The sequence below is a fragment of the Sminthopsis crassicaudata genome, chromosome 3, assembly GCF_048593235.1.
Source record: "Sminthopsis crassicaudata isolate SCR6 chromosome 3, ASM4859323v1, whole genome shotgun sequence".
NCBI lineage: Eukaryota > Metazoa > Chordata > Mammalia > Dasyuromorphia > Dasyuridae > Sminthopsis > Sminthopsis crassicaudata.
Window position 1 is genome coordinate 396,472,740 of NC_133619.1, and position 26,950 is coordinate 396,499,689.

Consider the following 26,950-nt stretch of genomic DNA (forward strand, 5'->3'; position numbering starts at 1 on the left):
GTGTGTGTAGAGATTGCCCCTTTCTTAATATTCTAGTTGTTGAAGCCCTAAGGCAATGTATGCTGTCTCCAAAACCCAATTAATTAGGTACTATAAGCAGTAGCCTCCTGCCTCAGAGGCCTATATAGATTCTGGATTGAAACTATAGGACTTTAGTGATGTTGAAGATGAAGAACAATGGGCTACCCCCAAAAGTGCCAGGATCAGTGACCAGAATGAAAGATTGGTGCTTCTGGAATAACAGGTAAAGTGTCACCAAATAGTCACTATAGAGTGGAAATAATGTGCACTTTACATAAAACCAGTGTGAAAGTTCCTATTGCATATAATCTGTGTTTAGTGTAATGTCTGTATGTATGTAATTCTATGTGAAGCTATTTGTTTTAGATGTTTATAGATGTGACCTTTATATATGGTTTGCTTCATGAAACATTATTTTAATTACTATGTATTAGGTAGTTGCCCATGGTCTTTGTTTTTACAATTATTGACTATAACTATGTTTTGTGCAGATTAACAGACATTTTATATCATATTTTGAGAACTAGCCATATTTACTTAGTATTATTTGTGAGGATTACATAATTTTGTATTATTTGTGAGGATTACATAATATTTTATGGTGAGAGAAAAGATGTAATTGGAGCTCATCTGATTTAAGGAATGATATTTCTCATGAGACTCTGATTAGAATTCCTTGGATTAAAATACCATGGGACATTTGCCTGGGCACTAAGAGACTTTACTGGGTGTTAAGAGGGGTGTGAAATTTCCTGGGATTTCTCCACCATTTTCTTGGGAATGAGACTAATTTCTAATTTACAAAATACCACATGAAATTGTTTCTTTGCTCCTTTGCTAATTGTCTTTATCCTAATTTTTGCTTTTAAAATGCAAATTCCTTATTCTAGTCTTCCAATAAGATGCTATATTAAATTTAGATGGTGTTTGATGTCTCAATATGTTCAGGATGGGGGTTTTCTAGACAACTAAGATAAGAAGAATATCCAAATGACTGATGCAGTGAATCCTGTAATCAGTAGAAATTCCAGGATGAAAGGAAAATAAAGTAGCCCTTGTTCACAAGGAACTTTTTACTATAGTAGGGAATCAGATATATGCAAATAATTATAACATAAGTTGGAGGTAGCTGATGGTGGATAGAGCACTGGACCTGGAATCAGGAAGGCTTGAGTTCAAATCTAGCCTCAGAAACTTCCTAGCTGTGTGATCCTGGGCCAGTCACTTAATCTGATTGCCTGACAGAAGGGATCCAGAGAATCCACAGGAGAAGGAAATGGCAAACTGCTCCAGTATCTTTGTCAAGAAAACCCCAAGTTATTAAGCACCGGACTAAGATATTAGTAAGGGAAGGATCATCTATAATAGAGTGGAATTAAGTAAGGCATCCAGGAGAAGGTACCAATTGGTCCCAGTGTTGTAAAAGGGAAAGCCTTTCAATAGGTAGATATTAGGAGTCTGTTACAGATACAATAGATATATATTAGGAGTCTGTAACAAATGCAATGGGTGTATATAAGGAGACTGTAACAGATACAATTGGTGTATATACGGAGTCTGTAACAGATACAATTGGTGTATATACGGAGTCTGTAACAGATACAATTGGTGTATATAAGGAGTCTGTAACAGATACAATTGTTCTATATAAGGAGACTAACAGATACAAGAGGTATATATAAGGAGTTTGTAACAGATACAATTAGTATAGATAAGGAAGCTGTAACAGATACAATTGATATAAAGGAGTCTATAACAGATACAATTGTTATATATAAGGGGACTGTAACAGGTACAATTGTTATATATAAGGAGTCTATTACAGATACAATTGGTGTATATAAGGAGTCTGTAACAGATACAATTGTTCTATATAAGGAGACTAACAGATACAAGAGGTATATATAAGGAGTTTGTAACAGATACAATTAGTATAGATAAGGAAGCTGTAACAGATACAATTGATATAAAGGAGTCTATAACAGATACAATTGTTATATATAAGGGGACTGTAACAGGTACAATTGTTATATATAAGGAGACTGTTACAGATACAATTGGTGTATATAAGGAGTCTGTAACAGATACAATTGTTATATATAAGGAGACTGTAACAGATACAATTGTTATATATAAGGAGACTGTAACAGATACAATTGTTATATATAAGGAGACTGTAACAGATACAATTGTTATATATAAGGAGACTGTAACAGATACAATAGGTGTATATAAGGAGACTGTAACAGATGCAATAAGCATATATAAGGAGACTGTAACAGATGCAATGGGTATATATAAGGAGACTGTAACAGATACAATTGGTGTATAAGGAATCTGTAACAGATAAAATGGGTATATATAAGGAGACTGTAACAGATGCAATAAGTATATATAAGGACACTGTAACAGATACAATAGGTATATAAGGAGTCTGTAACAGATACAATGGGTATATATAAGGAGGCTGTAACAGTTGCAATGGGTATATATAAGGAGGCTGTAACAGATGCAATAAGTATATATAAGGAGACTGTAACAGATGCAATGGGTATATATAAGGAGACTGCAACATATACAATTGGTATATATAAGGAGACTGTAACAGATACAATTGGTATATCCAGGGAGTCTGTGACAGATATAATTGGTATATATAAGGAGACTGCAACATATACAATTGGTATATATAAGGAGACTGCAACAGATACAATGGGTATATATAAGGAAACTGTAATAGTTACAATGGGTATATGTAAGGAGACTGTAACAGATACAATGGGTATATATAAGGAGACTGTAACAGATACAATGGGTATATAAGGAGTTTGTAACAGATACAACTTATATATGAGTCTATAAGAGATACAATTGATATATATAAGAAGTCTGTTACAGATACAATAGGTATATATAAGGAGACTGTAACAGATACAATTGGTGTATATAAGGAGTCTGTGATAGATACAATTGGTATATATAAGGAGACTGTAACAGATGCAATAAGTATATATAAGGACACTAACAGATACAATAGGTATATAAGGAATCTGTAACAGATACAATGGGTATATACAAGGAGACTGTAACAGATGCAATAAGTATATATAAGGAGACTGTAACAGATGCAATTGGTATATATATAAGGAATCTGTGACAGATACAATTGGTATATATAAGGAGTCTGTGACAGATACAATGGGTGTATATAAGGAGACTGTAACAGATACAATAGGTGTATATAAGGAGACTGTAACAGATGCAATAAGTATATATAAGGAGACTGTAACAGATGCAATTGGTATATATAAGGAGACTGTAACAGATACAATAGGTATATAAGGAATCTGTAACAGATACAATGGGTATATATAAGGAGGCTGTAACAGATGCAATAAGTATATATAAGGACACTGTAACAGATACAATAGGTATATAAGGAGTCTGTAACAGATACAATGGGTATATATAAGGAGACTGTAACAGATGCAATGGGTATATATAAGGAGGCTGTAACAGATGCAATAAGTATATATAAGGACACTGTAACAGATACAATAGGTATATAAGGAGTCTGTAACAGATACAATGGGTATATATAAGGAGACTGTAACAGATGCAATGGGTATATATAAGGAGTCTGTGACAGATACAATTGGTATATATAAGGAGACTGCGACAGATACAATGGGTATATATAAGGAAACTGTAATAGTTACAATGGGTATATGTAAGGAGACTGTAACAGATACAATGGGTATATATAAGGAGACTGTAACAGATACAATGGGTATATATAAGGAGGCTGTAACAGATGCAATAAGTATATATAAGGACACTGTAACAGATACAATAGGTATATAAGGAGTCTGTAACAGATACAATGGGTATATATAAGGAGACTGTAACAGATGCAATGGGTATATATAAGGAGTCTGTGACAGATACAATTGGTATATATAAGGAGACTGCGACAGATACAATGGGTATATATAAGGAAACTGTAATAGTTACAATGGGTATATGTAAGGAGACTGTAACAGATACAATGGGTATATATAAGGAAACTGTAATAGTTACAATGGGTATATGTAAGGAGACTGTAACAGATACAATGGGTATATATAAGGAGACTGTAACAGATACAATGGGTATATATAAGGAGACTGTAACAGATACAATGGGTATATATAAGGAGGCTGTAACAGATGCAATAAGTATATATAAGGACACTAACAGATACAATAGGTATATAAGGAATCTGTAACAGATACAATGGGTATATACAAGGAGACTGTAACAGATGCAATAAGTATATATAAGGAGACTGTAACAGATGCAATTGGTATATATATAAGGAATCTGTGACAGATACAATTGGTATATATAAGGAGTCTGTGACAGATACAATGGGTGTATATAAGGAGTCTGTGACAGATACAATTGGTATATATAAGGAGACTGCGACAGATACAATGGGTATATATAAGGAAACTGTAATAGTTACAATGGGTATATGTAAGGAGACTGTAACAGATACAATGGGTATATATAAGGAGACTGTAACAGATACAATGGGTATATATAAGGAGGCTGTAACAGATGCAATAAGTATATATAAGGACACTGTAACAGATACAATAGGTATATAAGGAGTCTGTAACAGATACAATGGGTATATATAAGGAGACTGTAACAGATGCAATGGGTATATATAAGGAGGCTGTAACAGATGCAATAAGTATATATAAGGACACTGTAACAGATACAATAGGTATATAAGGAGTCTGTAACAGATACAATGGGTATATATAAGGAGACTGTAACAGATGCAATGGGTATATATAAGGAGTCTGTGACAGATACAATTGGTATATATAAGGAGACTGCGACAGATACAATGGGTATATATAAGGAAACTGTAATAGTTACAATGGGTATATGTAAGGAGACTGTAACAGATACAATGGGTATATATAAGGAGACTGTAACAGATACAATGGGTATATATAAGGAGGCTGTAACAGATGCAATAAGTATATATAAGGACACTGTAACAGATACAATAGGTATATAAGGAGTCTGTAACAGATACAATGGGTATATATAAGGAGACTGTAACAGATGCAATGGGTATATATAAGGAGTCTGTGACAGATACAATTGGTATATATAAGGAGACTGCGACAGATACAATGGGTATATATAAGGAAACTGTAATAGTTACAATGGGTATATGTAAGGAGACTGTAACAGATACAATGGGTATATATAAGGAAACTGTAATAGTTACAATGGGTATATGTAAGGAGACTGTAACAGATACAATGGGTATATATAAGGAGACTGTAACAGATACAATGGGTATATATAAGGAGACTGTAACAGATACAATGGGTATATATAAGGAGGCTGTAACAGATGCAATAAGTATATATAAGGACACTGTAACAGATACAATAGGTATATAAGGAGTCTGTAACAGATACAATGGGTATATATAAGGAGACTGTAACAGATACAATGGGTATATATAAGGAGACTGTAACAGATACAATGGGTATATATAAGGAGGCTGTAACAGATGCAATAAGTATATATAAGGACACTGTAACAGATACAATAGGTATATAAGGAGTCTGTAACAGATACAATGGGTATATATAAGGAGACTGTAACAGATACAATGGGTATATATAAGGAGACTGTAACAGATACAATGGGTATATATAAGGAGACTGTAACAGATACAATGGGTATATATAAGGAGGCTGTAACAGATGCAATAAGTATATATAAGGACACTGTAACAGATACAATAGGTATATAAGGAGTCTGTAACAGATACAATGGGTATATATAAGGAAACTGTAATAGTTACAATGGGTATATGTAAGGAGACTGTAACAGATACAATGGGTATATATAAGGAGACTGTAACAGATACAATGGGTATATATAAGGAGACTGTAACAGATACAATGGGTATATATAAGGAGGCTGTAACAGATGCAATAAGTATATATAAGGACACTGTAACAGATACAATAGGTATATAAGGAGTCTGTAACAGATACAATGGGTATATATAAGGAGACTGTAACAGATGCAATGGGTATATATAAGGAGTCTGTGACAGATACAATTGGTATATATAAGGAGACTGCGACAGATACAATGGGTATATATAAGGAAACTGTAATAGTTACAATGGGTATATGTAAGGAGACTGTAACAGATACAATGGGTATATATAAGGAAACTGTAATAGTTACAATGGGTATATGTAAGGAGACTGTAACAGATACAATGGGTATATATAAGGAAACTGTAATAGTTACAATGGGTATATGTAAGGAGACTGTAACAGATACAATTGGTATATCTAGGGAGTCTGTGATAGATATAATTGGTATATATACAGAGACTGTAACAGATACAATGGGTATATATAAGGAGACTGTAACAGATACAATTGGTATATCTAGGGAGTCTGTGACAGATACAATTGGTATATATACAGAGACTGTAACAGATACAATGGGTATATATAAGGAGACTGTAACAGATACAATTGGTATATCTAGGGAGTCTGTGACAGATATAATTGGTATATATACAGAGACTGTAACAGATACAATGGGTATATATAAGGAGACTGTAACAGATACAATTGGTATATCTAGGGAGTCTGTGACAGATATAATTGGTATATATACAGAGACTGTAACAGATACAATGGGTATATATAAGGAGACTGTAACAGATACAATTGGTATATCTAGGGAGTCTGTGACAGATATAATTGGTATATATACAGAGACTGTAACAGATACAATGGGTATATATAAGGAGACTGTAACAGATACAATGGGTGTATATAAGGAGACTGTAACAGATACAATGGGTGTATATAAGGAGACACTAACAGATACAAATTGTATATATATAAGGAGACACTAACAGATACAAATTGTATATATATAAGGAGACTGACAGATCCAATTGGTATACATGAGACGACTGTAACAGATAAAATTGGTATATAGAAGTAACAAATATAATTGGTATATATGAGGTATCTGTTACAGATATAATAGGTATAAAGTGTCTGTAACAGATACAATTGGGAGTCTGTTACAGATACAATAGGTATATATAAGGACAGTATATGTAGGTACATTGACATATATAGAGCATGCCATGTCTAGCCTATATCGAATTACTTACCTTTGGAGGGAAAGAAAATTTGGAACTCAATATTAAAAGATAAAAGGAATGTTAAAAATTATCTTTACATATAAATGGAAAAAATAAAATATGATTGAAGGATAGATAGATAGAAAAATTCAGAGACAGACACAGATGGGGGATGGAAGAGAGACAAAGAAGGAGAGAGAAAAAGAGAAGGAGGTCAAGAGAGAGGGTGAGAGGGAAAAGAGACAGAGAGAGAAGGAAAGGGAGAAGGACACACAGAGAGACAGAAAGACACAGAGACAGAGAGACAGAGAAACAGAGAGATAAAGAGACAGAGATAGAGACAGAAAGATACACACAGAGTCATACAGAAAGAGACAGAAAGAGAGAGAGAGAGAGAGAGAGAGAGAGAAAGAGAGAGAGAGAAGAGAGAGAGAGAGAGAGAGAGAGAGAGAGAGAGAGAGAGAGAGAGAGATAAAGAAACAGACAGAGACAGAAAGGAGAGGCAGAGAGTGAGAGAGGTAAGGAGGGAGGAAGGGAAAGCACTCAATGTCAACATAAGAGAATTCCAGGAATTTCATTCTGGATGGAATATAGACTCGCTAAATGAGAGTACTATGAAATAAGATTGTACAGTTTGCTTAGAGTTGGACTCTTGAGGGGCACTATGTGCCTCAGGGCACATACAGAGTTGGGAGGCCTAATGAGTAATAGAAGCCATCAGTGGATATAAAGAAGGAATATCTACAGAAAAGCACTTCTAACTGTTCCTCCCCTCTGCTCCGGCCATCAGAAATAGAATATACATTTCTCAAGAACAGAGAATGTTTCATGTTTGCCTGGCCCATAGTTGATTGTTGTCTTTCATGTTCAAAAAGGACCCAAGTAACATCACTATGTCATTGTGATTGTTCAAACTAATATGAACTTGGAATGCTCCATCATAGTTTGGGCACAAATAGTACATGTAACATTTGGAGTGGAGATGTTGATAAATCTGTGCATCTCCTATTTCTTTTGAGCTGTGACAATCCCGTTTTGTTCATGGAGCACTCCTCCTTCTTTGATGTATGTAATGCAGATCATCAGAGTTGTACTTTCTGCAGTAGAGCTTGAATGCAGTTCAGCTCAAGAAAGGCCCTCAGGGTCTGGTACCTTATCCTGATAAATGATTTTCTGCACTTTCCTAAGACAATTCAAATGAAAATGGTTTGTTTCCTGTCACAGGCAGACAACAATGGGGTCAGCACATGGCTCTGCAGAACTTCAGTCTAGTGTGTATAATACTTCTCTCTTACATTTTTCCTTTAGAGCCTCCCAAAGACTGAGATAGCTCTGACAACCTCATCATCTATTATATATCCCTCGAATGCATATTGTCAAGGTAAGTGAACTTATCTTCAGCATAATCCATTTGCTGTAACTAACTGTTGATTGGCTGGTAGAGAACTTCTATTTTCTTGATGCTAATCATCAGGTCAAAATTAGCACAAATGACAGAAAATCGATTCATACTCTTGCATCTCAGCTTCAGAAACTGCATTGAATGCACAATCATCTTTTAAAAATTTTTTATTGTAGTTTTTTATTTACATAACATATGCAATGGGTAATTTTTCTTTTTTTATTTAGAATTTTTTTCACAGTATATATGCATGAGTAATTTTTAAAATAATATTATCCCTTGTATTCATTTTTCCAAATTATCCCCCCTCTCCTCCATTCCCTCCCCCCGATGACAGGCAATCCCATACATTTTACATGTGTTACAATAAAACCTAGATACAATATATGTGTGTAAATACCATTTTCTGTTGCACATTAAGTATTAGATTCCGAAGGTATAAGTAACCTGGGTAGATAGACAGTAGTGCTAACAATTTACATTCACTTCCCAGTGTTCCATCTCTGGGTGTAGTTATTTCTGTCCATCATTGATCAACTGGAAGTGAGTTGGATCTTCTTTATGTTGAAGATATCCACTTCCATCAGAATATATCTTCATACAGCATTGAAGTGTACAGCGATCTTCTGGTTCTATTCATTTCACTCAGCATCAGTTAATGTAAGTCTCTCCAAGCCTCTCTGTATTCCTCCTGCTGGTGATTTCTTACAGAACAATAGCATCCATAACCTTCATATACCATAATTTACCCAACCATTCTCCAATTGATGGGCATCCATTCAACTTCCAGTTTCTAGCTACAACAAAAAGAGCTGCCACAAACATTTTGGCACATACAGGTCCCTTTCCCTTCTTTAATATTTCTTTGGGATATAAGCCCAGTAGTAGTACAGCTGGGTCAAAGGGTATGCACAGTTTGATAACTTTTTGGGCATAGTTCCAAATTGCTCTCCAGAATGGCTGGATTCTTTCACAACTCCACCAATAATGTATCAGTGTCCATGGGTAATTCTTCAACATTGACCCTTGCAAAACCTTGTGTTCCAACTTTCCCCTCCTTCCTCCCACCCCCTCCCCTAGATGGCAGGTAGTCCAATACATGTTAAATATGTAAAAGTATATGTTAAATATATGTATACATATTTATAGAGTTATCTTGCTGCTCAAGAAAAATCAGATCTAGAAAGAAAGAAAAAACTTGAGAAAGAAAACAAAAATGGAAGCAAATAATAACAGAAAGAGTGGAAATGCTACGTTGTGGTCCACATTTCCCATAGTCCTCTCTCTGGGTGTAGCTGATTCTCTTCATTACTGAACAACTAGAATTGGTTTGAAGAGAGCCACGTCCATCAGAGTTGATCATCGTATAATCTTGTTGTCGAGTACACGATCATCTTGAACAAAAAATTGCTCACTAACTCTCCCTCCACTTTAGTATTGGCTTATAGGCTTTTCAAATTAAGCAATTTACTCTGTGTGATAATCTACTTTGATATTGTTTTTAATCTTGTTGAAGATGCCCCACAACATGGCTGAAAACATCATGCTAAAAACCTTGAGAGCAAGTCTATTCCCTTGGTGATTGGAAGTTTGAGAGTGCTGTCCATCAGGAAACTGACATGAACCAAATTTTGCCATGACCTTTCTTTTTCTTCTTCTTCTTCTTCTTTTTTTAAAATTTTATTTATTTTTAAAAAATTTTTATAATTATAACTTTTTTTTGACAGTACATATGCATAGGTAATTTTTTTTTACAACATTATCTGTTGTACTCCCTTCTGTTCCGAATTTTTCCCCTCCTTCCCTCCACTCCTTCCCCTAGATGCCATGACCTTTTACAAGCCCTCATGGCTTTGGTCAGATTGCCAAACTTGTGTAAGACTTCTCTGTTATGCTCCTGGCATTTCTCTCAGAGTTGCTGTGTAGCAAAAAAACACGTTAACTCTTCTTCAGGCTTTTCTGGAGCCACATTGACTCTCAGGTAGAAGACCATCTTCAGAAGATGAAGGATTGCCCAATTCTTTTGGCAAGAATCTTGCTGACAGTGACTGAGAAGCCCCTTTGTGATTGTCATAGGACAACTTATCTTGCTTTCTTTTATAGAGATAAACAGTGGAAGATTCCTTGAACTCCTGGGGGATAACCTTCTCTTGCCATATAACCCAGAACATTTCCACCAGCTTTTGTGTGAGTGAGAACCCCTTGTCTTGTAAATCTCAGCTGGAATAGAATCAGCACCAGGCACTTTGCCATAAAAGAGGAGCCTAATGGCATTCAATACCTCTTCTTCAATTGGAAGTTCACTTAGAGAGGGATTGACATTAGCTTGAGATATATGGGTAATGGCTTTAGCATTGGTTTGATGACAAATCGTTAAGAATAATATAAAAGGATGAATGTGGCTCTTTTCAACAATGAGATGATTCAGACCAATTCCAATGATCTTGTAATGAGAGTCATCTATACCCAAAGAAAGGACTGTGGGAACTGAGTGTGGTTCACAACATAGCATTTTCCACTCTTTTTGTTGTTTACTTGCATTTAATTTTCTTTCTCATTTTTTGTTTGATTTTTCCTGTGCAGCAAGATAATTGTATAAATATGTCTGCATAAAAAAATACTATAGAAGTATTCAGCCCATCTGTTTACAATCATGTTTTTATCACTGATCCTTATCACTCCATCAGCAATGAGTAGCTGAGATGTACCATAGGTTTTGGGCCCATGAAAAGCCTTCTGGACACCATAAAAATGCTTTGGATTATTACTATCAGTGTGAACTGAATTTCATTTGCCGTGTTACTAAGCCAGGAATCTTGCATCTTTTTATTCTTTGTTTGCATTTTACTTTTTTTTTCTCTGAGACAATTGAAATTAAGTGACCTGCCCAGGGTTGTACAGCCAGGAAGTGTTAAGTATCTGAGGCCAGATTTGAGGGCTGGTGCTCTATACATTTCACCACCTGCATTTTACTTCTGATGGAGTTAAATACTGCCTTCCTAGTGAATGATGAACTATCCTGCTGGATAGTTCTTGTTTTTTCATTTAGCAGCTTCTGAATTTCCTTATCATTTTTTGTCAATCCATTCCTGATGTTTGTGAGTTTTCTGGCACAGATGAGTTAATACATTGCTGAACCAAGTCTCTGAAAACTGCCCACTCCTTTTCTGCTTCACTATGGCCATAGTGTGTTGACTTGTTTTCCTTCCTAGTTAGCAACAAACTCATCTTGGTCAGACACATTAAATCTTCTGGTAGTGAGCTTGCCTTGGGGCCTCAACTTTTGCTGATTGCACATATTTAGTTTAGAAAAGATAAGTACATGATTGGTCCAGCACTCTGGGCCTTCCTGACTCTCACATCTATGAATTTTCATTACTGAACTGAAGTTTATTGAGGTTTAGAGGGTAAGATCATGGTGATGAGGTCATGAGACGCATAAGTCTTCAGTGGTAAGTGGCCATTATTGTTGCTATTTCCAATTCCATTCCTTCTGAGGAATCCCTGACAGGTCTGATAGATAGTCTGTGACTATTGGGACATTAAAGTCATCCAGAATCATAAGCTTGTCTTCTTTTGTCACATTAATAAGGAGGGTCTCCAGGTCTTCGTAAAATTATTCTTTGACTCCATCAGGGTTTGTCATAGTAGGAGTACATATACTGCTCATGGCAGCATGGAGGTTTCCTGCAAGTGGCATTTACCCTGTTATCATCCTCATCAGTGCCGTCACTGCAATCCCTCTGACCCCGACTCCAACTTGATGAAGGGGCCTTCATTTGGCAGTCTTGTTTGGCTGCTATTTATGTGGTTTACATGTTGAGTTCTCTTACAACAAGAGCTGTTTGTTTGTCTTTCAAGGATACTGGATTTCTTATTCACATTCCATGTGCCATTGGCAAGTGGAATCAATTTTACCAAAGTTTTTGCACTTTTTTCTGTGTTTTTGTTATACTTTTTCTAGCTCTTTCATGTCAAGAGATGAGCAGAATGGTCCTTAAAAAAGGCTGCTCAGCCACCCAGGAGCTTCCAAATCTCACTGCTGCTTCAGTCCAGTGAGATGACCTGGGACCTGAGCCACCTTTGTGAAGTTATGACTACAGCTCCCAGTGTATTTGCACTTGCTGCTTTGCCATTTGCTATTGCCACAGGACATTTGAGAAAGGTAAAAAGGGTAAAATGGTATGGTTGATGGAATTTGACTCAAGAATAAATTAGATTTAAGTGAGTTAGAGTTGCACAAAGTCATCAGCCTCATTCTCTCTTCCAAAGTCATTGAAGTCCACTGACAAAAGTAAAAACAAACAAACAAACAAACAAAAGACTGGCAATGGCTTAGGATGCAGTGGATAACATGGCATCTTTGATGTTTAAGTTCTAAATACTCTGTAGTGCTTACCTACCACTGCCTTCATGATCTATTGGTACAAATTGTTCACACTTGCCCATTCTGCTGGAAGAAGTATTTACATGCTTAGGGTAGACACCCCTAATTCACTGAATGGTTCCAAAGCCCTTTGGTTAGCCTTAACCTGATTTAGCCAACTTTACTGAAAGTTTTATTGGGGTACAGCCAATGCCCATGCTACAGCTTCTTGTAGCCATAAGTGAGAGCTGGATGGCAAGAGAAGACCAAAGGTGGAAAGCAGCCTTCAACAGAGATACTATAGCATCTTCTCTGAACATTCTATCTCCCTGTGGTTCAAAGTAAGCTTTTAATAAGTCCTTTGCTTTTTGGGTGAATGAACAAATGGATGAAAAGAAGAAATCAAACTTCTGACTTCACCAGTGTAAAGTTGGAGATATCTAGTATTTTTTGTTTAGCTCAATACCCAATTTCTTTTCCAGTTTGATTTTCAAGCAAATGAAATCACTGCATATGGAAAATGTGCTTTTTGTAGTTGGCTGTCCATCTATAGTACTTTGAAGATTAGGAGTTTGATTATACTGAGAGTGGGTATCACTCCAAAATAGATCTCAGGATGTCAGGACACTAGGAAAAGTCCCCAAGGGTTTGTGGTTGTGATTGCTTTTTTCTATGAGCAAAAACATTTTCTTCCATGGGATAGGGTGTGAATTGATCTGATTTGTGCTTCATATAATATTCCCCAAACACTAATATATTTATTATTGGTGGAGCTGTGAACGGATCCAACCATTCTGTAGAGCAGTTTGGAACTATTCTCAGAAAGTTATCAAACTGTGCATCATACCCTTTGATCCAGCAGTGTTACTACTGGGCTTATATCCCAAAGAGATTTTAAAGAAGGGCAAGGGACCTGTATGTGCCAAAATGTTTGTGGCAGCCCTCTTTGTAGTGGCCAGAAACTGGAAACTGAGAAGATGCCCATCAATGGGAGAATGGCAGAATAAATTGTGGTATATGAATGTTATGGAATATTATTGTTCTGTAAGAAATGACCAACAGGATGATTTCAGAGAGGCCTGGAGAAACATGAACTAATGCTGAGTGAAATGAGCAGGACCAGGAGATCATCATACACAGCAACAATAAAATCATATGATGATCAGTTCTGACGGACATGGCTCTATTCAACAATGAGATGATTCAATCCAGTTCCATTTATTCAGTGATGAAGAAAACCATCTACACCCAGAGAGAGAACCATGGGAACAGAAGGTGGAACACAGAATAGAATTCTCATTCTGTTGTTTGCTTGCATTGTATTTTCTTAGTTTTCTTCCTTCTTGATTTTTCTTGCACAAAATAACTGTATAAATGTGTATATATATGAAATCTAACATGTATTTCAACATATTTAACATGTATTAGACTACCTGCCAGCTAGGGGAGGGGGTGGGGTGAAGGAAAGAAGAATTTGCAACAAAAGGTTATGCAAGGGTCAATGTTGGAAAAATTATCCATGCATATGCTTTGTAAATAAAAAGCTTTAATTAAAAAATATATACACATATACATATATATATATGTATATATATATATATATATATATATATATATATATATATATATACACACACATTCCCCAAGGCCATAGGTCCTCTTTTATGTCTATATTTACTTTCTTGGGGGTCTTTTAAATTCCCAAGGATTCAATGACAACACTCAGATTTGCCTATTTCACCTTTCTCCTGTATTCCTACCACATGTGGCTGTCTCCATAGAGAAGTAGGCAACTCAAAACTCCCGATATTCAAGATGGAACTTATCTTTAAACCCCTTCTCCAACCTATTTCTGTTGAGAAAAACACTCTCCCTGGCAGTGTTTTCAGTGTTGTAGTTATCCTTTTCCTTCATTACCTCCAATAACCAGTTGTCAGATCACTTCCTCTCTCTGATCCACCTTCTAACTGCCAAATTACCATTCCTAAAACATAGATCTATTTTAATTCAAGTCCTTGATAAGTCTTCAATTAGGATAAAATAACCTCCCTTAGTCTGGCATTCAAAGTCCTTCAAGCCAACTCCTCTCCTCTCTGTAAGGATTGTACTTTAAAGTTTAAGAGCTATCATTAATAAGTGTACTTTTAAGGATTTCAAATTACTCTGTTAACTCATTTAATCTTCAAAATCACCTTGGTGAAAGAGGCTATTACCCCCCATTTTAGAGATGGAGAAACTGAGGCAAATGGGTAAAGTGACTGGCCCAGAATCAGACATTAAGTATCTGGGGCAGTGCTTGAACTTTGGTCTTCCTGATAAGTACATCATTATTGTGCGCTATCTGCTTCTAGGATATGTGTCTCTATAGATACACTGTCATTTTTTCATGTACTCTTGACTGCTAATAGTACCACTCTCTGAATCTGATTTTCCATTTTCCATCTTATTTCTTCTCCAGGCTTCCATCCCAATGCATCTTTTTACTCTTGCTTGCATTTTACTTTTGATGGAGTTAAATGCTGCCTTTCTAGTGAAGGATGAACGATCTCCTGGATATTTTTTCATTTAGTAGCTTCTGAATTTCCTTATTTTTTGTCAAACCATTTTTGATGTTTGTTTTACTCCTTCTCAGTTCCTAAAACATATCTCCTCACCTCCACCTCTTAGAATTGCTAACTTCCTTCAAGATTCAGCCTAGGGGTCCTTCTCCTAAAGGAATCATTTTCTTTTTAAATGTCCTTGGGACGCACTCAGGGATCCATGTCTTAATCTTACCCCTAACACCCCTAATGAAATCTGAGTTAAGGGGGTCTCAATACTTGGCATACCTGCCTCTTTTCTATAAGTTTATGGGCTCATGATTGGTACAAATTGTACCAAAGGAAGGATGGCTAAGAGTGATGGAGGAAACCTTGAAATTTAATCTAATCCAAATCTGCAACGACTTCCACAATTTAAAAGGTCCAGGGAAGGGCAAATGCTGGATTAAGAGGGAAAATATTCAAAATTAAAGAATATGAAGTCTAAAAGTTAAAAAAAAAAGGTTAAAAAATTATAATTACCAATTTTGCAATCTTACAGGCATGGTTTAAATAAAGAATTCCTGCCTATAATCAAGTATCTTTCACGTAGGTTGTTTTAGAAGGGGGGAAAGCAGTTATTTACAGGGTTTAGTCATACAACTTTTGGTATTGAAAGGGCTTAAAAATCTCATTTTCAGGTGAAGAAACCTAGCCAAGGAGCAGAAGCTCCCAGGAATCAAGATTTCATAGAAAGACCCTCTTAGAAGCTGGAGCTAACAACAGGAAGGAGTTAAGCTTAGGAAATACTTTCCTCAAGCATGTGGGTTAAGTGGAAGCTGGATGATCAGCTGCTATGAGGGAGGGGTTGGAGTGGATGACCACAACTGCCCAACATACATCATTGTTGTTAGTATTTGGTTGTTTCAGTCATGTCTGGATTTTCAGGCTATTTAGAAGTTTTCTTGGTAAAGACACTGCAGTGGTTTGCCATTTCTTTCTCCAGCACACTTTACAGATGAGGAAACAGACAAAGAGGGTGAAATGGCTTGCCCAGGGTCACCTAGCTAAAAGTGTCAGGCTGGATTTGATCTCACTATAATGAGTTTTCCTGACTCCAGGCCTGGGGGGGTCCACTGTGCCACCTGACTGCCCAATATACATCCCCAGAGTCAAAATTCCTGATATCCAGGACATGGTACTGCCGTTACTCATGATTTGATAGATCAGTAAAGGGAGCCATGTTTGGACACATCAAGTCCCAACCCCATCAACAGTTCGCTCACAAAGGCAGGTTTTTTTTTCTCAAAGCTAAAATTTATTCTGTACAAGGTTCCACTGTACATTAGACATTCTCTTTTACTCTTGCTTACACAGTAAGCAAGTGTACACCAGCCCCTTGGCTCAGGTTTACAGGTCTCCCCTGGAGCAGGGGGTCAGGCCAGCTAAACCTGAAGGGTCTCCCCCCTTAATGCACTGGAGTGCCTCAATCTGAGGAGCACAAGTTGATCCTGAGTCTGCTGGTAGGGGAGAACCCATGGAGCTCAATTTCTTAGGGCTGAATAATCCTTTCCAGAGACCCAGTGGAGTTGTGTCCCTCTACCTAAGGGGCAGAACCAGGCCCTTGCTGGGGAGAAACACTAAGGGCTGAGGCAGCATATCCCAAAGCACTCGTGGCTGTAGCTTTCAGGATGGTACTAAAGACTAATAAATGCCAAAAAGAGCCAAGGGGCAGCCCGGGTGTCCCTGAGAAACTCAGTCCAAGGGGCCTATGTCTGAGAAGCTCTGAGGGGAGGAGGGAATGGAAGGGAAGAAGGGAATAAATTAAAAGAGAACTGGGAAAGGGGCCAGGGAAATGGCTTGTACCATCCTTTAAATGCCTAGGGAGTGGAACTGACTGACTAGAGGAAGTGGGTGGGGAGATGGTCTCCTCACCTGCTTGCCTCTCCTCATTGCACTGTGAAGTCAGTCAATGGTGTAAGGACATAGCTCCTATTCCCCCAGCAAGTTTGAGCATGGTACTGGGGGAAGGGAAAAGAAGGCAGAGGGATGTATCTGGGAAGGGCATTCCCCTAGTCCCCAAATGCTGTAAGGCACAATTCTCAGAGGCAACTAGGATCCATCCAAAAAGCTTTAAAAAAAAAACCAAAACAAAACCAAAAACTTGTTAGATGCCAGTTCTATAATGGCTGTGCCCAGGGCCCTGCTGACACACCTGCCTAGCACCACTGGGGGCTATTGTTATAAAAAGTTGTGCTTGACAAGTTAAAAAATAAAACCAACACAACTCCCCAGCTGCAAAGAGGCATATGGGAGAACATCGCCAGTCTGAGAACTCTGCTTGTAGTTGTTTGAAAAACTTCAAAATGAAAGAAAAAAGAAAATTGGGATTTTAAAAACAAAAACTGCTTGTTTCAAAAAAATATCCCACAATCAGTTCCTCTGGAGTTAGCAGCATCAGGAGGCCTCTTGGCTCACGTGTGACTTGGTAAGCTGGCGGTGCGGGATGGGGGTGGTTCTCCTCTCTGCAGAGCCAGCACGTCCAGGTGGGGTCCTCCTAGTCAGGCTCCCGAGGGTGAAGTCTCCTCAGGAGGAGTTGGAGGCTGGAGACAGCAGCAAATGGATGAGGGTCTTCTCCCCACAAACTGCTGTTGTTTATTACACACATGGAAAACACAAGTTTAAAAAAAGAAAGTACAAGAAGCCGAGGGAGCGTCTTGCTGACTCCAAGTCTCTGCGTCCTCCTACTTTCTCCCAGCCAAGCCTGGGTGAGCCTTGAGAACACCTAGCTCCTCTCTCCCGGCCCCTGACCAGGCTGCATAAACTCTTGCTCGGCAGCTTTATTTTAGTTTATTACTCTCTCTCTTTCGCTTTCATTTGCAGTTTCTTTTTTTTTGTCTTTTTAAAAAAACTTGGGATGTGGGGCTGCCACGGGGAGGGGGAGGTGGAGTGTGGCGCCCCTGCCGCTACATACGGGAGGGTGGACTGGCCAGTTCGTAAAAGAGCAAATAGGCATCACTGCTTCGCACTTGGCTGGAGGACATGGGTGTGACGCTGTGGAGAAAGGAGGGACAATCAGTGTCAGGGTCAGGGGCCGACGAGGGGACAGCTTGGGACAACCAGAGAATGCGGGTAGGGTCATTAGCACTTTGCTTTGCTACTACTCAAACTCTCCAAGAGCCCCAAGCGCTCTGCTCGCTAACCACATGCAAACCACCCCAAGCCCACCCAGGAGAAGGGGGACAGGCGTGCCTTTCCCAAGACCACCCACCTGGAGTCATTGAAAGTGTGCCATTCTCCTGTCACTGGACTCCGACAATAGGCAGTATAGTGGCCGCCCATAGTGGTTCCAGAGTGGTTGGACACAGCATATAGATTGTAAACAGCGTGATCTAAACAAATAGGTAGAGTCAAACAGCAGCAAGGAATACAAGGCTTCCAGCTCCCACCATCACTCCAGTTTTTTCCTTTCCTCTAATTTCCATTCTAGAGGTACTGCTGCCTTCCCCTCTTCCCTTCATCACCCTCCAAATTCTGTTAAAAGACTCACTGGTGTTCTCTGAGGCAAATTCTCTCAAGTCCAGGTCTCTCAGTGGAAAGTTCACAAATGTTGTGAGTTTGCTGGTTCGTATCCTGGATTCTGAGAATCGCTTTAGATCTGGAATTGGTTTGAGTTAAGAGCCAGAGAAAGTAGTGTTGGTTCTTTAAACATGTACCGAGTGCTAAGTTAATGGCACCATGCTAAGTGCTACATATGAAGTCCAAATGGTGAATAAAAAAGTCCTGAGCTTTCTTATTTTAAGAAAGCAGAAAAATAGATAAGAGAAGAAATAACAATAGTTATGTTGAACCTGGCACTAATACTAAGTGTTTTATAATTGTCATCTCCTTTGATTCTTCACGACGGGCTTGGGAAATAGGTGCTATATTGACTGCCCTTTTACAGATGAGGAAATAAAGACATTGAGAGAGTTGGCCCAGGCTCATACTGTAAGCATCTGGGGACACATTTGAACTTGCTCTTCTTGACTCAAAGCTTGGCCCTCCATTGGTCCTCCATCTATTGCACTGCCTATCTGCCTCCCACACTTAGTGGGTTCAATTCATCACCCTTCACCTTCCCCACCAAGATGCCTCTTTTGCCCTAAAGGATACGGAGCACCAAAATCTTTGGGAACTTCTGGATGGAGAATTTCTTTATACACCTTTTCCTGGCTCGGCAGCGACAGCAGGTCTGAAGAGCATAAGAAACACATTGGATGAGTGGGAGGGAAAAAACCGTAAGACCCGGTAGTAGCGAACCTCTGGGGCCAATCAACTGAGTCCCAAGGTAACCAAGGTGTGCCTTCAGGAAGTATCACTTACTGGCTTCTCGTCTCCATCCAGCACATCCTCTTTGGTGAAGAGCCTCATGCAGTCCATCAGGGTCACCTCAGGATAGCCCCGCTAAGAGGATACAGAGCTAAGGTAAGAGGCCATGGAGAGGAAAGGAGGGGAAGGGCAGTTTCAGAAGTAGGCTAGCAGCCAGATAATTACCTTAGCAATGGGTAGGGAGAGGTCCCAGAAGGGGTCAAAGACAGTTGAGCAATAACCACACTCAGTACATGTCAGGGAGCTCTTTAGCTGCCCAACAAAGAGATCTGAGGAAAAGATAGAAGTGAGACATATAAGCAAGGAGGTCAAGAACATGCAGTAATACACATTATGTTATGTGCTTGTATCTTTTCAGCATCTTGATAGTACTGTTACCAAATACTACCATCCCGAGAAGGGCAGTGATCTTAAAGATCCCCATCCTTTCCCCAATTGCTCAGGTACAAAGTGACAATAAAACTTGACCTCCGCCATAATACTCACCCCCAATCCGACTGTCTTCCCGTTCTAGATATTTCCTCCACATCTGTCTCCCTTTCTCCTCATCACTGTGATACCCAGAAGGAGAAAGATTAACAAATAGTTGAATTAAGGTCCAGATTAATGTAAGATCTATCCTACTTTGGTTTAAGATCTATCCTACTTTGGTTCTCTTGGTCATTTCCCTGAAGTATTTTGCTTTTGTAGGGAAAGACAGAAGAACCCATTTTTTCTTTCAAAGTTTTTCTTTTTGCTCATTTTCCTTCTTTCTCACTTACGGAAGGTGATCGAGGTTCTCAGGGTTGGACTTAGGTCGTACTGTGACCCGGTTCACCTCATTGTGGAGTCCATCCAGTAGAAAACGAAGGAACTCCTGAGCATCCTGCTGACTGAACAAAGAGAAAAGAAAAAGTGAGAAGGAAAGGGAAAGGGTGAGTAGGTGATACACATTTCCCCAGAAGTTCTTAGCTATCCCCTTCACCCACCCTGGGAAGAGACATCTCTCTGCAGAAGCCTTACTTATAGCCAACGAATCGGGGAGCAAATCTCTGGATCTGGGTCTTGAACTCTGAAGGGCTCACCACATCATTAGCTGATGAAGTCCATATGGTTTGGATCAGTTTTGCAAATTCTATTGGGGAAAAAAAGGTGTGTGAAAATGCCAGGGCACAGCACAGAATCGTCCATTAGGGATCTCTGAAACTGAGGCCCCCTCCCCCACCCAAAAAAAGGGGAAAAAGAAATATTTGGGACCATAACCAAAGGGACACCAAAGAGGAGACTAGAGAATAGTTAAAACAGTTGTTGTGGAAAGAAGGGAAACTGGATTTCTAGAAATCATGGGTTAAAAGGGAAACTGGATTTCTAGAAATCATGGGTTAAAAGGACAACTGCCTCCAAATTCTCACCCTCCATAAGGGCTGTATGTGCATGGCTGCTGCTATTGAGGTCACGGAGGTAGAGCCTCTGGAGGCAATAATCTCTCAGCTCCCGGGTATTGCTCAGGCACTGCAGGATTGAGTTCATGAAGCACTGAAAGAGATAACAGGAGGCATTATTGGGTAAAGCAAAGAGATAAGTAATCTGTACCTATAAGAAAGGCTTAAGAATTATATTCTCCACTCCCATCCCATATAAAGTGTTTCTGTTCATAGAATTTATTCAATTTATCAAGGAATAAAAATGTCAGCTTGTTTGACAGGAAAAATGGAATATTAAGATGTTAAAAATATATATTTCTAAATAACAATATTAAAATATATCCCTCATTGAGACTCCAGCTTCCCCTCCCCCACAACTTGTTATGTCTAATGCGCCCCCTACCTTACCTATCCCTAATCCATAGAAGAGATGTGTGGCCCCAGTTTAGAATTCTAGCTTTCCTAGCATATAGGAACTCTTTGGTTTACCCCAGATACGAATCCTCCCACAACCTCAAGTTCCTTTTTTCAAAGTAAAAGGATTGTTGACCTGTAGTAAATTCCCTGTGTCAGCAAAGGATGACGTAAAGTTATTTACTGTAGGGGTGTGCAACAGGGTGTGGGCAAGATTGGGAATAAAGGAAAAGAAAATGGAGGGATACCCTTGAGGGAAAGGATCCAGGAAGAGTATCAACACTCCCAGTTAAAAGGAAAGTTTCCCTTCAGAAGGATTTTTTTCCCTGGGGAACTGAGGCAAGGCAGCATAATTCTGGGAAATGCCAACCAGCAAAAGAAGGTACCAATTGACTTGGTGGGTGGTTATCTTCCCTATAGCTAGGTGGGTGTCTTAAGTTAAAGAAGGGCTCTGCCAGGAACAGTATGGGGGAGTCTAGAGGAACAGTGGGGTTGGGCAGATATATACAATTTAGGCTTAATACTCACCGTGTTCCCAAGGTTTCGAAGACCAGCCAGACCCTGGGTGCTCTTGGAGGTCTGCAAAAAAATAAATCAAGAAAGAATATATGAAATGTTAGGCAGAAGCCTAAGTCAGCTATGCAGGCAGGGCCTGTGCTAGGTCCATAGCCCCATTCAGATAGGGGCCTTGGACTTCCCTAAGCCACAAATATTTTCATCAGACTCTCTTTACCTCCCAGATCTGTGATCCTTGTGGGAAAGAGAGATAAAGAATGCCTTTCCAATAAAGAAATAAAATGCTCTTCAGAATATTTTCTTTTATCAAAAACTATACTATTTATTTTTCACCTTTTCACTTATCTTCACTGCTTTTCTCCTCTACAAGCAAGGGCTAGCCATTAAGGCTGGGAAATAAAAATTAGGATATTTGGGTTACTCTCTACTTCTGGCTAAGGGAAACTGCAAGTCAAAAAAATGGGGTTTTCTTCATGGCTCTGACTTATAGGATCATAGAATTTTAGAGCTGGAAGGGACCTCTGAGATGATGCTAGTCCAACCCCCTCATTTTACAGATGAAGAAAATGCAGCCCAAAGAAGTTAAGTTATGTGACTTGCTGGAGGTGAACAACCCCTCATTTTACCATGGTTGCCCAATATACAAAGTGAGAGCTACAATGGCCACTTCAAAGAGGGTTTGAAAAGTTTAATGAAATAAATCATAAACCATGTTTTCAGATCCTCAGCTGAGGGAAGCTCAAGTCTCTGCCAGTCCAAAATGCCATTGACAGGTGGAATTCCTTCCTGCTTCGCTCAACTCCCAAGGGCTGATGAATTAAGAACTAGGAGAATCTTCCTTCCCTGGCTCCAAGGCTTGGGTTCTGACATCCTGAGAGGCTACTGGCTGGGAATCCTAGTGATGGCAAATTAGGGTGATTTGATATCACTCAGGTGGCTAAGCAGAAATAAAAGTCTGGCTGAAGGGTGCTATTCTTACTCACATCCCTATATGGGGGCTGGTGAGAAGTGATGCAGGTAGAACAGGTGCTCAGGCAGGAAATCAGGATGCCCAATGTCAAGGCCCCTTTACTAATCCAAGGAGGCAGAAAGTCTAAAGTGTCAAAAGGGGTTAAAACAGTAGCTTCAAGATATTTGCCACCTCTACTTCTAGGGACATGGTCCAGGATCAGTCATCGCCACAGCTGTATTGGCTAGGGCTTACGTGGGGGCCAGCTCACCCTCATCAGAACAGGAGCTTGGAATAGCTCAGCTAAAATTACTCCTGCTACACATTTGACAGCCTACATGGTTGTCAGAAGCTCATTACCCAGTGAGAAGTGCTTAGGGAAAAGAGAGCTGGGAGGATAAGGGCAGAAGGGACCTCTTTTAAATGATGCTTTGTTGAGCTCATATCTAAGTTTTAAAGATCTCCCTCAGTTACAAAGCTACATCCCAGTCAGATCATACCAGTGAAAAAGAGCCTTTAAATCTATAATCACAGGGAAAGTTATATTAGCACCACGTGAAAGCTATCATCGCTGAGGCAAACAGGATGCCAGGGCTGCTACTCTATGGCCCTAACTTAATAATAAAAAGTGAAAATCAGATGTTAGGGCATTCTAAGCTTGCAGCATGGGGATAAGAAACTAAAATGTCATCTTTTGGACAGAAAACTTCTGTCCTTCTGTCCAAATGACTCTGGGATCCAACACACTGTTGAGACTATGTAACATTTCTGTTTTGAAGATTCCTAAGTGCTAAAAACTCTGCCCTCAGATATCATGTGATAGCTAACTTTGGCATAAGTCCTAACCCTAGTATGCCAAGTTCCTTAACTTGCACACTTGAAAAATTTGGGGCCATGAGCATCCTTCCAACCATGTCTATCAATGTTATGGCAATACATCTATAATAACAGTCTATGGGAAGAATATAGAATCTTTTTTTCTACCTAGGTTTCCCACATCCCCCAAAATGTGTTCTAAATTAGGAGTCAATAGCTTGGAAGAAGGGTCAAACAAGGAACGTCATCACTTGATATTACTATCCCTTTATGATTTTTGCCTCTTGTATCCAAGTTTCAGCTCAGTCTAGCAGAATTCCCTCCAGGTTTCATTAGGGCTCTCCATTCCCCTCCCCAGGTATGTAGGGAATAACTGCCTGAATAAAACTTCCTAAATTCATCCTTAGCAAATACTAAGATCCATGTGTAGAAAGTGGAATTGCTAGATATCAAGAGTGTTAAGGGTACGAATCAAAGGAGAATAATGCTGCTTTCCATTCAGCCAAATAGTTTTGCCATTGAATAGTAAATTAGGAGCTACAGGGAAAGTCAGCACTTTCCATTCTAGGGAGGAACAAAATGTCCCAGGAGTGACCTTTCTTACCAAAAACAATCCTACCTCTCAGCCAACAGGGAGAGGCTAAGATTGAGGAGCTAGGAGATTTCAACTAGCTTCTTGCCCCTTTCCTAAAGACTACAAGAATTCTGAAAATTTCTAGCAATTCTTAAAATGGTCATTAGAAAATCTTGGATTCTGTAACAAAGTATCTATTGAAAGGAAGGGGTCTTCTCCCCAACCTCCTTTAATATCTATATCTAACAGGACAAACAGGGAAGGGCAGACAAGTTAAAAAGAAATTGTCCCTGAACTAAACCAGACCACAAAAAGAAGACATTCGGGGATCAGAGGTCACAAGAAAGTTCAATTGGGAATTACTACTTAACACCTAGGATATCATTAGGAGAGCACCTTTATGACTATTTCACTTATTCTGACAGGGTCAGCCATGGGCCCTGGCTCAAGCCCAGAAATCTGGGGTGGCTCTGGCACGGGGCAAACCATGCTCTGCCAGGACGAGTCAGCAGTGCCTATTACATAATGGCTGTCAAGCTCCTGCCCCTTTTTGCTCTCTCAAAGGGAGGAGGGAAGAAGAGGTCAATCTCTCTCTAAGTTCCAGCGCTGTGCTAAGGTGCTTTATAAATGGAGGGCCGTCAGAGTTCATTCAACAAAGCTGAACATGGCCTACAGACTGGTGGGGGAGATATTTCCTCTCCTTTCCCCCCTCCCCCCAGTTGCTCTGTCCTTCACAGGGTCACAGGGTTCCCCCCGAAGCCCAGGAACACTCTTTGGTCATTTTAACAAAGTCTTCTATGCTGGGATCTGGCCTAAGAGGGTTTACACACTTGCGATCAGCAAGGGCCATCCAGACCCACTACACTACTCCAGGCTACACTTCCCTCGCACCTGTCCTGACTCCAGTCAGGAAGTGCCAGAATCCCCATCACAGAGACTGGAGGTGGGGCTAGAAGGGAGGGTATCCAGTTATAGGCTCTCACCCCGGGAGTGGTTCACCTGGGAAAGGAGCAGACCTCACGGGGATGGGGGAGGGGCAGAGGGCTGGGTCGGGGGCGACGGGAAAGGAGCGCCCCTCCCGGGGGCGGGGAGCCGAGCATTCGGCTGGGGAGGGGTCCCGGGCAGGGGTGCGGCGTACCTTGGCTTTGTTGAGCAGGAGCCCCACGAAGGTGGAGAGCAGCAGAGAGCGGGGGAGAGGGGCACGGGGCCGCAGCTCCTTCCCGAAGGCGGGGAAAGGGGCTGCGGGGGGCTCCTCGGGCAGGGTCACGGTGTACGAGGTGCGCATGCTGGGGGGCGGGCCGGCCGGCGGGGGATTCAGCTGCGCTCCGCTCCCCTCCCCCCACAGACGTTAGTTGGCGGCGCGAGGGCCGGACGGGGGACTTCCCTCGCGGCGGGCCCGGAGACTCTGGCGGCTGCCCGAGCTGGCAGCTTGCGCCGCGGGCGCGCGCTCCTCTAAGCCGGTAACCGCTCCCGAGCCCCGCACCGCCGCCACCGTCAGCACTCCTGCCGCCGCCGCCGCCTTCCCCGTTGCTGCCGCTGCCGTCTCCGCCGCTGTCGCTCCCAGAGGGCTAGCGAGACCCGCCCCCCACCCCCCAAAAGTCCTCTGCTGCCTGCTCAGTTACTCGCGCAGCCAACCGACCGAGCGACTGTCCGACTCGAGCAGCCCGGAGGCTCGAGCCCGCTGACGTCACGAAGGGGCGGGGCCGGGCGGGCCACTGTGGAGGGAGGGCAGGAGGGCCCTGGGGCTGGGGGGCGCGCGCGACCGCTGGAGAGCTCGAGAGGCCGTTGGCTTGTGCTTGGCCAGTCCAGGCCCCCGCCCCACTCGAGGCCCATTCGCTAGGGAAGGATAGGGTTGGGAACAGGAGGGGTAGGGGACGGGGACTGCCTCAGTGTGGGTCGGGAGAGATCTGGGCCTACTAGGATCCCCTCTCCCAACACTCTAGTTTTCGAGGCAGGGGGCACAGTCCCAGGTTTTAAGGCTGCAAGGGATCTCAGAGGTCATTTAGTCCAATTCTCTCATTTTATAGATGAAGAAACTGAGGCCCTTGCACAGGGGCACACAAGATAGTAAGTATCTTAGCGCTGCATTTAGAGTCTTGGAATTCCGAAAAGAAGAATAGGGTTCATTTTAGATGCCAAAAGTCAGACCTGAAGGCAAAATGACAAAGCCATACAGAAAGGACACTGCCGGCACTAGCATTGTTATCTTCACTACAAAATACGGTGCCTTTTGTCCGGGGTGGGCAAAAGTGCACTGGAGGAAAACCATCTTTGCCATGACCACGGAGAAATGCTCCCTGATTGGAAGCCTCCTACTTCTCCCCAAAGCCATACTTACTCTCCTTAACCTGGCTCTCCCATATCTAGCATAATATTTTATGAGCTCCAGACTGACGGAG

General features: G+C 40.5%; 1 protein-coding gene across 8 annotated transcripts in view; it reads right to left on the minus strand.

Moving 5' to 3' along the window:
• Positions 1-16,803: 16,803 nt before the first annotated feature.
• USP2 (ubiquitin specific peptidase 2) overlaps positions 16,804-26,950 on the minus strand; it is a 28,944-nt gene continuing 18,797 nt past the window's right edge. For 6 of the 8 annotated variants that reach the window (XM_074302398.1, XM_074302399.1, XM_074302401.1 and 3 more), the window contains 11 exons: positions 22,225-22,275; positions 21,271-21,394; positions 20,882-20,993; positions 20,641-20,751; positions 20,366-20,430; positions 20,045-20,148; positions 19,874-19,954; positions 19,664-19,742; positions 19,059-19,166; positions 18,780-18,900; positions 16,804-18,562 (listed from right to left, as the gene is read on the minus strand). In XM_074302398.1, coding sequence (XP_074158499.1) covers positions 18,475-18,562; positions 18,780-18,900; positions 19,059-19,166; positions 19,664-19,742; positions 19,874-19,954; positions 20,045-20,148; positions 20,366-20,430; positions 20,641-20,751; positions 20,882-20,993; positions 21,271-21,394; positions 22,225-22,275 — 1,044 coding nt within the window. In that variant the 3' untranslated portion in view covers positions 16,804-18,474. Of the gene's footprint in view, positions 18,563-18,779; positions 18,901-19,058; positions 19,167-19,663; positions 19,743-19,873; positions 19,955-20,044; positions 20,149-20,365; positions 20,431-20,640; positions 20,752-20,881; positions 20,994-21,270; positions 21,395-22,224; positions 22,276-22,921; positions 22,943-25,689; positions 26,243-26,950 lie in introns of those variants that run through there. The other 2 variants (XM_074302402.1, XM_074302406.1) reach the window with 2 other exon arrangements.